At 61.5% G+C, this 17682-nt stretch overlaps 1 protein-coding gene across 1 annotated transcript in view; it reads left to right on the plus strand.

The window, feature by feature from the left end:
- Window positions 1-13089, plus strand: part of LOC105471910 (potassium sodium-activated channel subfamily T member 1) — a 91334-nt gene extending 78245 nt beyond the window's left edge. The window contains 8 exon segments of the mRNA XM_071078594.1: window positions 3983-4084; window positions 4481-4564; window positions 4705-4833; window positions 5282-5302; window positions 6184-6508; window positions 8078-8140; window positions 11759-11843; window positions 11989-13089. Of these exon segments, the coding sequence (XP_070934695.1) occupies window positions 3983-4084; window positions 4481-4564; window positions 4705-4833; window positions 5282-5302; window positions 6184-6508; window positions 8078-8140; window positions 11759-11843; window positions 11989-12109 (930 nt within the window). The 3' untranslated portion in view covers window positions 12110-13089.
- The last annotated feature ends 4593 nt before the right edge of the window (window positions 13090-17682 follow it).

A 17682-nucleotide genomic window follows, 5' to 3' on the forward strand; every position in this document is an offset into this window, starting at 1 on the left:
AGCCACGGACCAAGAGCCCATAGGGATCCTGGAGTCGGTTCTGCCCCAGAGAGACACGAGGAGGCCGGACTGGTCAGCCACCAGGTCAATAGGGGCACCTGCCTCAGAGATGCCAGCCTGAGGCATAGGGGGACGCTCGGGCAGCTGGTCTCACCACAGGAGAGGGCTCTGTCTGCACTGCCCGCCACCCAAGGCCACCCTAGAGCCCGCCCTGCCCGGTGTCGGGAGCTCCTGGCCCCAGTCCCCGGCTCAGCCGGCAGAGGGGTGTGCTCTGCAGCTCGAACCATGCAAGGGGAAGAAGTTTGCAGGATTCTGTGTTCAGGGGCCCAGCCGCTCCCCAGGGCTGGGAGGACTCCCTGGATCTGGAAGACTGAGTCTGACCCAGTGTGGACCGGGAGGCTGCCGTGCAGTCGGGGTCCAGGTAGTCATCCTGGCGCGGTTCCTCTGGCTTCAGCCTGGCACCTCTCTGTCCCACAAGATGGCTTGAAGGTTGGGTTAGCAAGCACGCGGCCAACACGCTCCTACCTGCCTTCCCACCAGGCAGCCATCGCCAATCACCCCCCCTCCGCCCGCTGTGGAGCCCCAGCTCCTTCCCCAGCTTCGCCGCCGCCACCGGGGTCCTGTGCTGCCAGGGCGGGTGCGGCCAGCTCTCCATCTCAGGGCAGTGAACAGTCCTGGGCTCCAGCTCCAGTCATGTGGTTCTGCGGCAGTTGTGTGACAGGGACCAAGGAGAAGTCAGGGAGAAGTCCTCCAAGGAGAAGTCAGGACGTCAGCAAAGCCCCTGGAAGCAGCCGTGAGTTCCTCTGGGCTGACATGGTGCTGGGGTCCACGTGGGACAGACATCCTGGGCCCTGGGCGGGGCCAGGCATATACAGAGACGTGGGGCCAAGGGAAGAGAGGGCGCCGTGGACCACCTGACCCACCACCCTCTGGGGAGGCTGGGATCTGCCTCCCTGGCATGCAAGGATCCTGTAGAAGGAACCAGGGCCCGCGCCTTCTCCAGCCTGGGTGGCCTTGGCCCCAGCTTCCCCGTGGGTCTCTCTGACAGGCCAGCATACGGTGACCTGCTTCCAAGAGGGACACCTGTGGCAGCTTCAGACCCTTATTTAAAAGACATTAGGCCGGGCGCGGTGGCTCAAGCCTGTAATCCCAGCACTTTGGGAGGCCGAGACGGGCGGATCACGAGGTCAGGAGATCGAGACCATCCTGGCTAACCTGGTGAAACCCCGTCTCTACTAAAAAATACAAAAAACTAGCCGGGCAAGGTGGCGGCGCCTGTAGTCCCAGCTACTCGGGAGGCTGAGGCAGGAGAATGGCGGGAACCCAGGAGGCGGAGCTTGCAGTGAGCTGAGATCCGGCCACTGCACCCCAACCTGGGCAACAGAGCAAGACTGCATCTCAAAAAAAAAAAAAAGACATTAATGCCAATTTATTATTATTATAAAAATGTACATGTTTATTACATTATGTATTTTTTACTTCAAAGAATACTGAAAGTAAAAAAAAAAAGAAAAGAAAAGAAAAGTTACCCCAAATCCCTGCAGCCAACATCTTCTACATCCAGGCACAGTGGAAGGATAAAGACAGGATTCCCGGCATGACTCAGGAAGGAAAAAGGGAGGAGGTGGAGATGGCATACACGGCCATCAGGGAGATGCTCTGCCAGGCACGGCGGCTCATGCCTATAATCCCAGCAATTTTGGAGGCTGAAGCAGGAGGATCACTTGAGGCCAGAAGTTCGAGACCAGCCCAGGCAACATAGCAAGTCCCCATCTATACCAAAAATTTAATGGCCGGGCGCGGTGGCTCATGCCTGTCATCCCAGCACTTCGGGAGGCCAAGGCGAACGGATCACCTGAGGTCAGGAGTTCAAGACCAGGTTGGCCAACATGGAGAAACCCCGTCTCTACTAAAGACACGAAAAGTAGCCGGGCGTGGTGGCGCACGCCTGTAATCCCAGACACTTGGGAGGCTGGGGCAGGAGAATTGCTTGAACCCATGAGGCAGAGGTTGCAGTGAGCCAAGATTGTGCCACTGCTCTCCAGGCTGGGCGACAGAGTGAGACCCTGTCTCAAAAAACAAAGCAAAAGAATAAAACTATTATTAAGGATGCTGCTGGCGGGCTGACATGCATCCCCCCCTTGAGGGCTGGCTCCGGAAGGTTCTCAGAGCCCCAGTGTGAGAGAGGAGCCTCCCCGCCCCGTCCACCTCCCCCGCCGTCCACCTCCCCCGCCGTCCACCTCCCCCGCCGTCCACCTCCCCTGGTCTCCAGCACCCAGGACTCCTCTGCCACTTCATTGCTTTCACATGGTCAGCTTGTGTGATCTCTCCTCACCAGGAGCCTTCCTTCAGGCTGGCTCTGCCCGCCCCCGGGCTGCACGGTGCCTGCCCTGCTCCCTCTGACCGGGGATCTCGTTCTCAGGAAGGGCTCATCCACCCCTGTGTGCTCCTGTCTTCGCTGTCACTTGTGAACGGGACCCGCTCAGCCCCTGCTGAAGCCCCTCCTGTCCCTCCAGGGCCGCCAGCTGCCGGGCCTTCAGCAGCACAAATAAGTGGGTTTCTCGTCCAGAAAGCAGGAGGAAATCTCTGGAAGGTCCTGAAACATCCAGCTTTTTCCTTCCTTCCACGTCTCTCTCTGGCCCTGTCGTGGTTCTTGTTTCCTGTTGAGCGTTGTTCTGAGTAAAGGGAAATTAAAATGGCAAGTCGTTCAGGAATTTCACGTTCATCGCCATGAAGTGCAGCTGGAATTCTGGATGCAAATCACCGTGATTGCAAACTCACACGCCCGTCGCAGCTCATCGCACCTGCTTCTTGCTCCGACAGCGGGAACGCCGCACGAAACTAACTCCGCTGTGTCTCACGCCCCAGCCTTCCCGCTGGCCACTGAGTCAGGGCGGACCCGGAGGAAAAAGGGCTTCTGCCTGATTGTCCCGTCGCCGTCATTTCTTTTATCTGTGAATCGAGTTCTGGTTCCAGGGGGAAGTGTGGCTTCCGTGGGCGCACACGCCTGCCTGTGCACACTTGCTTGGAGGCCGAGCTGCAGGGCTGGGGCTCTCCACTGAAGAATGGCCCGAGAGATGGCCACGGCCGAGTCCGGAACCCGTGGATGTACCATCTCACGTGGCAAAAGGGCCTCTGCAGATGGGATTAAGTCACGGGCCTCAAGATGGGAGATTCCCTTGGAGCATCTAGCAGGTTCATGCCATCAGAGTTCTAGGGAGAGGCCGGAGGTCCCTGTCCGGTGGGAAGCAGCTACACAGCCAGCTCAGAAGAGGGAAGAGGGAGCCACGAGCCAAGGCAGGCAGCCTCCAAGAGCCGGAAAAGGCGAGAGGAGGAGCCCCCCAGGCATCCAGAGGGAGCAGGGCCCTGCCTGGGCCTGGATCCAGCCAGAGACACTTCAAACTCCTAAATTCAGAACCGGGAGAGAGGAGACAGGTGCCGTTTTAGCTGCTAAGTTTGCAGTCATTTGTTACGGGAGCCCCAGGAAACTCACACAGCGGGTCCATTGTGTGCCTGGAGCATCGGGACAGGAGGCCAAGGACAGCAGGCAGCCCGATGCTTGCTCCTTCTCAGCCCAGGCCCCACGCGCCCTCCGACACCACTTAAAAAACGCCAGGGCAGGAGGGGATTATCAGGAGGATCTGGAATTTTGGGATGGCAAGAGCAGGGCACTTGACCAAACACAGTGCCTGTGGCAGCCGCTGGGAGTCCATCTTCTCATCAGAGCCCCACATCACTCCTCCCGGGCTCTTGTCCTGAGTGTGTCTGGGAAGATACAGCTGGTTCAGGCCTGCTGGTGTGTGCACACATGCAGACACACACCGTGTACACATACACCATGCACACATGTGCACACAGGTCCCACGCACGCACATGTACGGTGCACACATGTGCACACACACAGTGCCCTCGCCTCTGTGGCTGCCGTGCCACTGAAGGGGACCTCAGCACCAGCCCATCTGAGGCCCCCCCTTTCCCACAGAGGGAGCGAGAGAACGGCTCCAACCTGGCCTTCATGTTCCGCCTGCCCTTTGCCGCCGGCCGCGTCTTCAGCATCAGCATGTTGGACACGCTGCTCTACCAGGTCAGCTGGGAAGTGGCAGCAGGAGGGTGGCGCCTGGGTGGGACCCCCGTCACGCCCTCGTGGGTGGGACCCCTGTCACGCCCTCGGCTCTGCAGCCTGGCCCCCACTCGGAGGGATAGGCCTCCCTCTGAACAACCTTCCCTGGATTCCAAGGAGACCTGTGGGCCCTGTCCTTGCCCCGGGGATTTCTGGGCCCTTTTTGACCCGTGGGTGCCTGGCAAGTGCGTTTTCCTAGAAAAGGCATTCCAGAACTCTGCCTGTGGGTCATGTGGTGCTTGGGTACCTGGTGGTTGTGTGTGTGCATGAGGGGGGCGAGCCTGTGGCCGGGGGAGTGTGGACCTGTGTCCTACGTCCATGCTCATGTGCCTCGCTGTGGCCCCCTCCCTCCCTGGCCAGTCCTTCGTGAAGGACTACATGATCACCATCACCCGGCTGCTGCTGGGCCTGGACACCACGCCGGGCTCGGGGTACCTCTGTGCCGTAAGTGCCCCCGGCCGGGCCGGGCTGGGGTGTGCCGGGCTGTCCCGAGTGGGTGGATGGGTACCTGCCCCTGATTCACTGGCTGGGAGGCTCTGGGTGCTGCCACGTGCCCCGGCCGACTCAGGGCTCCTGCCCTGCAGATGAAAATCACCGAGGGCGACCTGTGGATCCGCACGTACGGCCGCCTCTTCCAGAAGCTCTGCTCCTCCAGCGCCGAGATCCCCATCGGCATCTACCGGACAGAGAGCCACGTCTTCTCCACCTCGGAGGTTCTGGGGCAGCCCCTGTCCTGTGCAACCCACGCCATCCCCACCTTCCGGGGGCTGGGACCGTGGCAGCCCCTGTTCTGTGCGACCCACGCCATCCCCACCTTCCGGGGGCTGGGACCGTGGCAGCCCCTGTCCTGTGTGACCCACGCCATCCCCACCTTCAGTGTCGGGAACTAGATCAGCTTTGCCCCTGCCGGCAGCTCTTTCCGTCTGGTCTGTGTGCCCACGTGCAGTGCTTCCAGCTGGAGCAGCCATGACCCCTACTGGGGGCAGAGAGGCTCAGGGGAGGCTTGAGGAAGAAGATGGGCAGCCCCTGTGCTGCAGCCCACACAGCGGTGGGCACCGTGCCTGCCCGCCCTAAGCGTGTTCCATGCAGACCCCAGGCTGAGGCGGCGTGGGGGACAGGGGCACGCCCACAGGTCTCAGACTGTGCCTATTTCCTTTGCAGCCGCACGACCTCAGAGCCCAGGTAAGTACCCGCTCTGCGCCCACACAGCCTCTGCCGAACACCAGAGCATCGCAGCCTCACGTGGAGAAGCCTGCCAGGCCCCACCCACCCACCCACCCACAGGGCCCTGGGGAAGCCGAGGCGGGAGTGGGTCCTGTGGATGTGTTGGCCCCAGCGTGGCTCAGAGAAGGCTCTTGACAGTCACTCCCTCCTGCACTGGTGGGGAAACTGAGGCCTGGGGGAGTAGCCTGTGAGTTTGGACACCAGTTGCACCCCCGCCCCTCCCAGGCCCAGCCCTGGCTCCCCCAGGCCCCACCAAGGCAGGCAGCCCCATGCCCCTCTGGCCTGACCATCCAGCCCCCAGCCTCCCAGGCCCTTCTGAAGGTGCCGCCCAGGTGGGGTGGGGCCCCGCCTCTTCCCAGCACCCCACACCCCACAGGCCCTGGCACCTCACGTTCTCCCGGTTCGGGGCCTCCGAAGGGCATGTTTGCAAGAGGGACCAGGGCCCATCTGCAGATGGAGAAGTTGGCACGCAGAGGGGGTGACCCCCCAGGGCAAGGCCAGGATGTGCTGGGGTCCAGATGGGTCCCCAGCTGGACCCACAGAAAGAAGGGCCCAGAGAGGTGAAGGGAGCTGCCCTCAGTAGCCTGGCGAATCCCTTGACCAGGCCCGGGCAGGGTGGGTGGCCCGGCAGTCTGAGCTCAGAAGGAAACCTCGGACCAGGCACGTTCTTTCCAGAGGAGGGAGGCACATGCACCCTAGGGTCTGTCCTCGTACTCTTCCCTGACACCCCCAGCCACTCCCACACGGGCCCCAAGCCCCAGAGCCCACACCTCCTCCTAAGCCCCTGCCCCAAAGCCCATGCCCCTCCCAGCAGCCTCACCCCTCCCCGCCCTACCCAGTCCCAGATCTCGGTGAACATGGAGGACTGTGAGGACACACGGGAAGCGAGGGGGCCCTGGGGCTCACGCGCCGGCACCGGAGGCAGCTCCCACGGCCGACACACGGGCGGCAGTGACCCCGCGGAGCACCGGCTACTGCGGCATAAGAGTCTGCAGTGGGCCCGGAGGCTGAGCCGCAAGGGACCCAAGCAGGCAGGCCGGGCAGCGGCCGCGGAGTGGATCAGCCAGCAGCGCCTCAGCCTGTACCGGCGCTCTGAGCGCCAGGAGCTCTCCGAGCTGGTGAAGAACCGCATGAAACACCTGGGCCTGCCCACCACCGGCTACGGTAAGGGCGTCTGGCGTGGGTGGGGGCAGGACGGACAGACTGGGCCAGGAACAGTCGGCCACGGCATCCCGGGGCCTGGGCCATCCTGTCAGTCAGCCTTTCTGGCCACGCGCTGCCTGCCCCTACTGTGGGGTCAGCTGTGGGCACCACCACCACGGCCCAGCAGAGGTCCTGTGCAGAGGAGGGTGGAGGAGGGGAGTGGCCAAGGCCCACCCTGGTACTGGGAGGCCACAGGACCCTACGGCATCCCTGGTGCTGAGCCCCATAGGGAGGCACTCTGTCCCACTGCCCTGAGGCCTCAGTTTCCCTCTCTGCCAAATTAGAGACAGGAGCAGGCTGAACCCTTCAGCCAGGGGAGGCAGCTGTGGGGTGGAGAGGGCCAGGCTGGGCTCCCCGAGTCAAGGGCATCAGTTAGCGATGGGCCAGCAGGCTGCAGCTAGTCCTGCTGGACAGCGGATACCCAGGGCCCCTGAGTTCTCGCAGAGGACAAGACTGTGTTGGGGACAGCCTCCCGGAGCCCCCAGCCCTCCCAGCAGCCAGGGTAGGGGGGACCTTGTCTTTGGGGAAACGACTAGGGGAACAGCCCATAGCAGGACATACCTCTGTCCACCATGAGCCTGCTGCCACTCCCACGGCACAGCCCCTCCTGCGGTCCAGGGAGCCCGGTGTCCGTCTTCAGCAACAGATCCGCACAACCCCATCTCTCTGCACCTTGTAGTGGGAAATGTGCTTGGGCTTGGGGGGCCTACATGCCCTGCCTGGCGAGGAGAGAAACTCATCCCCTCCCTCCCTCTAGAGACGCTACCTCCATTGATGAAGCCACAGGCCCCAGCTCCCCCCCGGCACTGGGCCGCTGCCCAGTGACATCCACCTCTGGGCCGTGTCAAGGCTCCACCCTCCCTTTGTTCCATCTCGGGGATGTGCCCGATGCTCAGGGCTGCCTCTGTCCCTTTGGGGTGCCTGGTCTCCCAACCCTGCTTCCTGCATCTGTCACCTGGGTCGAGGTCTTGAGTCCTCTGAGCAGAGTCAGGAGCTCAGGGCTGGCCCAGGAGATGCTCACAGGTCACTGGGCTGGGGCGGCCTGTGGGCCTGAAGGAGACTCAGAGGCTAGGGTTTGGGGAACAGGTGGCCCATGAAGACCTTTCCCGGGCCCCAGCCCTGTGGGCGCTGTGGAGGACGACCCCCGTCCCTGCCTTGAAGCTTCCCTCCGTCCCCACAGTGTCCCTGTCCCGGGAGGGGCTTCATGCCCTTTCAGGGGTGGCTCCCAGGGCTGAGAGGGGTGCCCGGCGTTCGTGTTCGTGGCCCCCCTTTGTTGGCAGAGGATGATCCAGCCCGGTCCGGCCACCCCCAGAGCTGGTGCCTGCCTCCAGAGCTTGGCAAGGGGGGAGCAACTGCGTTTCTGGTGACCGACTCGCTTCCGGTGGCTGGCGCTGGCTGCAGGTCCTGGGGTGGCCGGCCTCCCGTGCAGCTGCCCCCGCACCCGCCCGCTGTGCCGGCCGCCCGCACCTCGCTTGCTGACACTCTCTCTCTCTCTGTTTCTGTCTGTGCCTCTTTCTGTGTGTTCTGTAGAGGACGTAGCAAATTTAACAGCCAGTGATGTCATGAATCGGGTAAACCTGGGATATTTGCAAGGTAATTCTGCTCTGGCGGGTGCCGACCGCTGCACCACAGGGCTCACCAACCTTTCGCCGCCGGCAGCCTTGCCGTGCCCCGTCCCGGCCAGGCAGGTGGACGGGAGCTGTGAGAGCACGTCCCAGGTGTCAGCCCGGGCAGCCCTGTTGGGCAAAGCCTCGCATGTTGACAGTGTCCCCTGGCTGGGCGTTGAGGACGGGCCTGAGGCTGAGGTCCGGGGCTTGTGCTGGTCAAGGTGCTGTTGGCCACCAGGCAGAGTGGCAACTGCCCAGCTCTTGGGCTCACTCTGGTGCTTCTCCTGCTTTGCTGTTTACGATGGGACTGGTAGGCCACCCTGGCCTACAGCCAGCCCCTCCCTGTGGCTGGCCCCACAAGCGGTCTGAGGACCCCAAGCCCCTCTGCTCTCAGAAAGCACCCACATGGTCCCAAGCCAGGGCCCCGGGAGGAGCTCAGTGAAGCCTGGGCTGGATGCAGGGGTGGGGAGTCCAAGCCGCTAGGAGTGGGCAGGCTTTGTGGCTGCCCAGGCGAGGTGGATGGTAACCTTCATCCCCCAGCTGGGGCTCCACGAGGGGATTCTTCCTGCTCAGCTGGGGCAGAGCCGCTCCACACCCCATTCTCTTCTGGGTGCTCAGCCGCCCAGCACCCCGTTTCCTCCAAGAACATGCTGTGCCCCGTCAGTGCTCAGAGCAGAGTCCCGGCCGGGGCGCTCCCCGGGGTCCTGGCAGCCTCAGGGGAGCTCAGAGCCTGCCCCTGCTGCCTCTCCCTCAGGGTAACCCAGGAGCTTGAAGGGCCTCCTGAGCCCAGGCAGGTGTTAGCTCGGGAGGGACGTGTTTGCCACGATGGCCTTGCAGCCAGAGGCAGGGCCAGGCCTGGAGCCGCCACGGAAGTAAAGCGTCGGCCTCTCCCGGTTCCGTGCTTTTCCCTACGATGGCGCTCATGGAAGACCCTCGCTCTGCCAGGCACTGTGGCGCTTGGACCCGCAGCTAGTGGCCTTCGTGAGCCTTCATGAGTGAGACGCCTGCATTTCCCGCTGCCCTCACCCGCCATGGCTTCCTGCGGCTCCTGCTGCGGCTCCAGGGCAGGCGCGGCCACGGCAGGCTTGGGGGTCGAGGGCTCACAGGACTCGCGCGGCACTCGGCCTACATGCCTGGGACGGTGAAGGTGCTGGGGCTTTGGGGCTCGGGGGCTGCACCCCGCTGTTTGGATTCAAGCAGACCCTAGGCCAGGATGCAGAACAGGAAGAGTCACTGTCTTTGCAGGGAGGGTGGGCAGCATCCCGGGGCCCCTCCAGCGTGCAGCCCCCACCCCACACACACAGCAGGAGGAGCCACCTCAGCCCCGATACACAGACCCCGTCTGCACGCCTCCTCACGGCTGCCTTGGGGGTAGGCACTAGTTACTCCCAGTTTACGAGGAGGAAACTGAGGCTCGGGTGGCGGCAGCTCTGGCCTGGCGTGGGGGATTCAGGCAGGAGTGACCGTGGATGCCAAGGGCCAGGGGTCTGGAAGTTCTGGGGCCTGCATTGTCAGGAAGTGGGTGAGGAGCAGAGGTACCACTGAGGCCTGGAGTGAAGGTTGGAGGGTCTGGGTGGAGGCGTCAGGTAGCCCTGGGGACCAGGGGTGAGGTGGCCCTGCCCCAGGACATTCACCAGAAGGGCCAAAGCCAGCCCCTGCCTCGCCCCAGGCCCCCAGGCACACCTGCTGCCAGCCTTCACCAAACACAGTGGACACGCGAAGCTAGTCCTCTGTGCCCATCCTGGGCAGCCAGGACCAGTGCCACGTGACTGACCACAACCCAGCCCCTGGCACTGCAGCTGGGACCCAGCATCCCCACCCACCACCCAGCCCAGCCTGGCTCAGCCTAGCTATGTGCTCTGCTCACTTCAGAAGCGTGTGGTCCAGGTACCCCAGGGGGAAAAGCTGAGGCCTGGGGGCCAGTCTGTGCCTGCCGGAGTGAAACGAGCTGGTGGCCCCTTGTTCTTGGTGTCCCACTGGGTGCTCATCACAAAGCCAGTCAGGCAGCGGGGGCAAGTACTTACTGGAGCCGCCCACACCACTGCTCCCTGTACCACCTGCCATGCGGCCACCCCAGAGGTGTGTGTGGGCACAAAGGCGGGGAGGGTGTGCCTCCCTGCACAGCCCCAACATGAGGCCCCCGGGCCTCTAGCAAAGGCCTGGGGAAGACCCTGCCATGGGTTTTGGGAAGAGAGCCAAACAGCTGTGAGGGGCAGGTGTCAGGCCGTCCCATCCCGCAGGCATGGACACAGGAGCTGGCACCAAGTGACCTGCTGCCGTGTGCGAAAGGCCTGAGGCAGAGCTGTCCAGGTCACCCCCCAGGTCCTAGCCTGTGTCCCTGCCTCCCTGGCAGCAGCTGTGCTCACACTGTGGGACCTCTGAAGCCCCCACTGCAGGGGGACCAGCGTGGCCCCCACCTGGCTGGCCAGCAGCCTCCCTGACTTTTCTCAGGGGCCATGGCAGGGCTGCCCCAAGGGGAGAGGACAGGCAGAGAGAAGGGAATGGCAGCAGCCAGGGTGGAGGCTCCCTGGGGTTCCCGTGTCCTGGGTCACCTTTGTTCTCTGTCCTTGGAATCCTGGAACAGGAATCCAGGAGGTTCCCTGAGACACCGTCAGATGGATAAACTGAAGCTACAGGCCCTTCCCTCCCGGCCAGTGAACCCAGGGCCACTGCTGTGATGGTGGGCTCTCCCTCCCTGTGCTTGGCCCCGCGGAGACTGTGAGATGGGGGGGGGGGGTGTTTCTCCAGGACTGTTTTCACCCCGTGGGACACATCCGCACTCCCATGCCATGAGCCAGATGCCAGGCTGTCTCCCATGAGGGGCAGGGCCGTGTTCTCAGAGGGATGAGCTGGGGGCTGTTCTGGGCTGATGCCACTTGGGACTTAAGTCTGAAGCAAAGGGCTGAGCACAGCGAGTGGGAGTGGCCTGCCCAGGCCCAGGACGGCGGCAGCTGCAGGGCCCTGTGGGAGGGACGGGGCTGAGCAGCCTCTGGAGGCCGAGGTGGGTGTGTGTGAATGTGGAGGACAGCATGCAGGTGTGTATACGAGTGAGTGTGCAGGGGTCTGTGGATAGCATAGGTATGGGTGGCTGTGAAGATCTGTGCAGATAGACACAAATGTGTGTGGGACACAGAGGTGAATCTGCAGGTGTATAGGCATGTGCGTGTGTGCACAGGTGTGTGCAGGTGTTAGGTGTGTATGGGGGTTGGGGTGTGTAGTGGTGTGTGCACAGGTGTGTGCAGGTGTAGATTAAGGCATGCATGCGTGTGAGGTGAATAGACATGTCTATCGGTAGACGTAGGTGTGTGCTGGTGTGTACAGGTGTGCTTCGTGCCTCTGCTCAGGCCCACCCCTTTGCTGTGATGCCACCTGGCACCGGAGGAGGGTGCAGGTCGGAGCTGGCTCCCGGCTGCCCTCCTGGCTACCCCCTGCCCAGTGTGGGGATGGGCCCTGGCTGGGCTCACCAGGATGAGGTGCTGGAGCAGAATGGTCAGGAAGGCCGGAAAGACTCAGCTCATCCTGGACCCCCCACACCTCCGGGCCCCTGCGGAGCTGGGAGGGGGAGGGCTGGGGAGTGACATCTGCCCGGCTGTGTCCTTTGCAGACGAGATGAACGACCATCAGAACACCCTCTCCTACGTCCTCATCAACCCTCCGCCCGACACGAGGCTGGAGCCCAGCGACATTGTGTGAGTAGCACCTGTGGGCTGTGTGGAGACCCCCTGAGCACCAGGTGGGCACTGGGGAGATGAGGCCACAGGCACCACAGTGGGGGTGCTGGGCAGGGGCTGTCCGGCCCACGTCCACTCCAGGGTCCCCTCTGCCCCCCCGCAGCTATCTCATCCGCTCCGACCCCCTGGCTCACGTGGCCAGCAGCTCCCAGAGCCGCAAGAGCAGCTGCAGCCACAAGCTATCGTCTTGCAACCCCGAGACTCGCGACGAGACGCAGCTCTGAGCCAGCCCTGCACGGAGCTCGGGCCACCAAGCCCAGGGTCCTCAGGAAGGATGTGGAGGAGCGTGTGAGGACACAGTGGCACTAGCGTGACCCTGGGGATGCCACACTCTGCTCACCGTGGCTCCTGGGACTCCACCCTGGAAAGGAGCGCCTCGTGCGGGGGGAGGGCCAACTCGGGTACCTGAAGGCTAGTGAGGAGAGTTTTTTAACCTATTTTTACAGACCGATGCAGTCCACGTCTCTTTACACAGATGTACCGTAACTCGTGACCAGGGCTGGCTGGGAGGGCAACGCGGGGACCAGACGCCCCGCAGGGCCGAGCCCAGGCTGTCCTGGAGGGTGGGGCTGGCTGGGGTGCATGGGGAGGGGAAGAGAACCCAGGAGCCCTGCATGGGCCACACCCAACTCAGAGCCAGCCTGAGCTTTCATGGCCAAGCGGCCTCACTTCCTTCCAGCCAAGGCCTGAGGCCCGGGGCTACCGTGCTGCACTCTGTGGGGCCGGTGAGGGGCACCCTCTGCTCTTTGCTGTCCTGAGTCCCTTCTGGAAGTCAGAAGCAGCAAAGGGCCCGGGGAAGCCGGGCGTGTGTGAGGGGTGCATCCCCAGGTGCCCCAGAGGGCCCTGTTGCCAAGGACCTTTCTGAAGGTCACGAGCAGAAGACGCCATTTTCTCTACTTCACACTGAACTTTCCCGGCCACTGCGTCTGGGCGGCGTTTGGGTGGAAGATGGTGCATTTCCACGGACCATTTTACACTTACCTTTTAAAGCAAAGCCTCGTTTTCTAAACCCCTGACTTGTGAAGCACAATTCAGCCTCCGGGCTGGGCCATGTGGAGGGAGAGGACCTTCTCAGCAAGGCGAGATCCCGGGTGGCAGCTGACATCGGGAGCGTCGCCCTGCGTCCTTTGCTGCTGGTTCCTTACTGGTTGGTACGGTCAGTGCTGGAACCTTCTATTAAACGGATGCATTCTGGAGGCATGAAGTTACAAGTTGCCCCACTCGTGGTTCCAAGGCTCTCACCCCTCCCAGCCACCCCATTTTAAGGGTTAGAAACACCTGCTGGGGTCCCCACCCCAACCCCACAGGCAAGCTCCCGTTCCCCAGCCAGACCAGGACAGTCCTTCCAGAACTCGGGAACCAAATTGTATTTGGCTACTGGTGACTGAATCCTGGTAGCCAGGAAACTCATCTGGTGGTAGAGGTCCCAGAGTCCAGGAGGGCTCTCTGGTGAGCTGCCCATCAGCCTCACCCCTGCAGCCAGGCGTGTCACTGGGGTGGATACAGAGACCCCAGGCTCCGCCCACAGTGGCACAGAACTCACCTGAGGTCAGCAGCTGCTGGGGATCCCCTACACTGGGGGTCAGGGCTGCCCCAGGCAGGGATGTGTGTGTACCTCACCACGTTCATTTCAGGGTACCCCAAGAGGCTGAAGGGGAAGGACCAAAAGGCTGAGGTGCAGCCCCTCCCCGGTGTCAGGGCAAACAGCACAGCTGCTAGAGGGGCCGGCCCTGGCCACACGACTAGCTAGTCCCTTACTCCTGGCCTGCTTGGAACCCTCCTGCTCAGAAGGTGCCCACTAGCCCTCGGTGGGGGACAGAGCCAGATATGGGTGGTCAGGAAGAGGCTGTGTGGATTCAGGGGGCCAGAAAGTCCCAGGACCTTGATGGAGTGGCAGGGGTTGATGTTGGGCTAGAGTGGCCAGAGGCTGTCCCAGCAGGGCTGGGGTCTATCAGGTTCCCGGGATCCAACCAGCGGGCACGCCCTGCCCTGCAGTCACCCTGCAGCAGGCAGGTCCAAGCCTGCCTCACCTAGGCGGCTTCTCGTGTCACCCACACCCTGGCCCCCAGGCAACAGCGGCTGCACAGCCCCTGCAGGGAGGAGACGGGAGAGAAAAGCCAGCCTAGCAGCTGGGATGGGAGGGCCACAGCTCCAGTGGTGGCGGGGGAAGCTGTAGCCCCTGGAACCCCACACTGGGAAGAGCTGGCCTCTAGGAGGCACCATGGGGGAGTCACATGACTTGCTGGGGATTGACTTGCGATGTGGACGGTGTTCCTGGAGTCCCTTGTGGCCACTCCACCGCCGGGAGGCCGGGAGGCCTCTTGGCCTTTGAGCCTCTCTCCACAGGTGAGTGGAGTCCCCCAAAGAGGGCTGGGGGCTTGCTGCCCAGGTGGGGCTGGGTGGGCACTTTGGGCCTCGGAGAACATCAGTGGTCCGTTCCCTCCCGCACGTCGGCGGCAAGTGGCAGCATGTTCATAATCTCCAGTAGCGAGGCCACTTCAGGTCCAGCCCTGGACATCTGAGGAGGAGGCGGGCAGTCCCTGCTCCTTCACTAACCGCAAAGGATGCCAGGCCCGTGGCCCCCTGCTCTGCCCGGAGCTCATGCGGGCAGCCACGGACACAGGTGGCGCCCAGCGGCCTGTGAATCCTCCCGTGGGCAAGGCTGGGAGCCAGGGGCTGGAACCAGGCAGGTCCATGACTGTGAGATGCCAGCTGCCAGCCCAATAAAAGCTGCCTGAAGCATCTGGAACCTTCTGTGCTCTCCTTGGCCTCCATGTTCTTCATCCCCGGGTTTAGGGAGTACCTGGGGTACCTCTCTGCTTGTCCCGAGCCCACTCACCAACAGCCCCGGCTGGCACAGTCAGACATCAGGAAGGTGGGTCCCTGCTCCCCCAGCCGTCCTCGTCCACCATCACTTCTCCCAGCCTCATGTCCGGCTGACCCATCAAAGGTCCCCCTGCAAAGCCTACAGCAAGTGAAGCAGGATCTGAGCAAAGGTTGAGGAACTGAATTCCCTAAGTCATCACTGCCTAGAATGAGCTAAAAGAATTTGTTTTAATGCTTTACGGTAGAATTATTTGAAACACACAAAATTAGTGAGAAACCTGCTATTTTCCTTATTCCTTTTGTTTGTTTGTTTGTTTTAATTTTCCTTATTCCTCATCCATCTAACAAAAACCTGTTTGGGCAGGGCGCGGTGTCTCATGCCTGTAATCCCAGCACTTTGGGAGGCCAAGGCAGGTGGACTGCTTGAGCCCAGGAGTTTAAGATCAGCATGGGCAGCCAGGCGCGGTGGCTCACGCCTGTAATCCCAGCACTTTGGGAGGCTGAGGCGGGCGGATCACGAGGTCAGGAAATCGAGACCATCCTGGCTAACATGGTGAAACCCTGTCTCTACTAAAAATACAAAAAAAATTAGCCGAGCATGGTGGCAGGCGCCTGTAGTCCCAGCTACTCGGGAGGCTGAGGCAGGAGAATGGCATGAACCTGGGAAGCAGAGCTTGCAGTGAGCCAAGGTTGCACCACTGCACTCCAGCCTGGGCGATAGAGTGCGGCTCCATCTCAAAAAAAAAAAAAAAGATCAGCATGGGCAACATGACAAAGCCCTGACTCTATCAAAAAATACAAAAAAAAATAAATAAATTAGCTAGACGTGGTGGCATGTGCATATAGCCCTAGGTACCCAGGAGGCTGAGGAAGGAGGATCACCTGAGCCGGGGAGGCTGAGGCTGCAGTGAGCTGAGACTGCACCACTGCACTCCAGCCTGGGCGGCAGAGTGAGACCCTGTCTCAAACAAAAAAAGAAAAAGAAAAAGAGAAGAAAACTGCTCAAAATCAGAATACTAACAGTGTATTGGGTGACTCTCACTTATGGGTGAGTAAAATGTAAGAGCAACATTAAAAGGGACAGGCGACAGGAAGCCGGGGTCATCAGTTACAAGTTACCATGTGACCTGAGAAGCAACACAGTGTAACTTACAGGTGGATTTGGATTAGCTGCAAACTCTACAGCAACCACTAAAATATATATACTTATTTTTGTTTTTTTTCTCTATCTGAAAGTGTAATTGATATGCTACAAAAGAAAAGACTATGGAATCATATAAAATGCTTAACTGAAACCAGAGAAAGCAGAGAACAAAGGGAGATAGAAACTAAGACCAAGGGCAACAAATAGGAAAACAGTTACTAATGTGGCAGATGTTAATCCCACGAAACCCATTATCACATTACATGGCAATGCATTGGTCTAAATATACCAATTAAAAGACAGAGACTGGCCAGGCACGGTGGCTCACACCTGTAATCCCAGCACTTTGGGAGGCCGAGACAGGCAGATCACCTAAGGTCAGGAGTTTCGAGACCAGCCTGGCCAACATGGTGAAACCCAACTCTACTAAAAATACAAAAATTAGCTGGGCGTGGTGGCGGGCACCAGTAATCCCAGCTACTCGGGAGGCCGAGGCACAAGAATCACTTGAACCTGGGAGGAGAAGGCTGCAGTGAGCCGAGATCGTGCCACCGCGCTCCAGCCTGGGCGACAGAGCAAGACTTCGTCTCAAAAAAAAAAAAAAGATGGAGGCTGATAGTGGATTTGTTAAGTCCCCAAGTTATGGAGAGTCACATGACCAGCACATCAGCCCAGCTTCAGCAGTCCTCAGCCCTGTCCTCCTCCACCTCGCGCACACACCTCAGGCCTGGATGTGTGTCCAGGCTGGAGGGCTTTAAAGAGACCCCTCGGTGGTCCATGGTTTTACAGCAGGCAGTGTGGCCAGCCAGCTCCCCGCAGCCCCAGCTCCTGGAGGGCCCCTGGGGACAGGAAGGTGTCCCGCTCAGCAAACAGATGCTCTCTGTTGGAGAGGTCCAACCTGGTCAGGTGCGCAGGCTGCCAAAGGCACCCACGGCAGGTGGCACAGCTGGTTGGAAGCCAGGAAGAGCTCCTCCAGGCAGGTACCTGCTGGAAGGTGCCAGGTGACAGGTGGGTGATGCACTTGCCTGAGGGCGCATGTACCTCATTTGGTGGGAAAACTGAGGCACGGCCCCTTCATGGCCATGCCGCCTGCCAGGTATCCAGGCATTGCCTACCATGATCAGCCCCTGCAGTGACCCCAGGTCCCAGAAAGCTGCCGTCTCCGCCCCACAGCTGCCTGGATGGTTGTGTGTGAGGGCCAGGCTCCAGAGGCCCCCACCTTGCCTGCGTGGGAGGTCCACTGCGTGTGAGGAGCACTGAGGCACGGCCACTGCAGAGCAAGGGCTTCTCTGTGAGCAGAGGAGTCAGGCAGGACCGAGGACAGAGGACGCTCAGAGAGCAGCCGGCCCAGCCCCTCCACTTGCCCTGGCATTCCTGAAAGCAAGCTGCAGGGGGGCCACAGGGCACCAGGGGCAGTCCCACGGAGCCACCAACTCACACACTCTGTCTACTGCTGTGACTCCCAGCCCGCCCCAGAGGACAGCAGCCAGGAGCCCTCCTGACCCCCGAGGAGCCCAGATCCCCGGGGGACTGACAGCGGCTTGGCCTCCTGTCTGCTGAGCACCGCCAAGCCTCAGCCCCAACGGCGGAGCTCTGCACTCTCCCAGGATGCCAGCTCCCATCCAGCTGTTCCTGGGCCGCTGTCCTCAGCTCAGCCCGCCCTCTGGCACCACCTCCACACGTGAGCTCACGCTCTCTTTCTCTTCCCCTCTGAGTAGCTGAGCTTCTCCAGCCTTCCCCACGTGCCGTCCTCTCTTCCTCACCCCACTCCCAGCACCCCCCAAAACGCACCCTGAGTCAGGCTGACTCCTGGCCACTGAACCCGAA

Source organism: Macaca nemestrina, chromosome 14 (genome assembly GCF_043159975.1).
Source record: "Macaca nemestrina isolate mMacNem1 chromosome 14, mMacNem.hap1, whole genome shotgun sequence".
NCBI classification, from domain to species: Eukaryota; Metazoa; Chordata; class Mammalia; order Primates; family Cercopithecidae; genus Macaca; species Macaca nemestrina.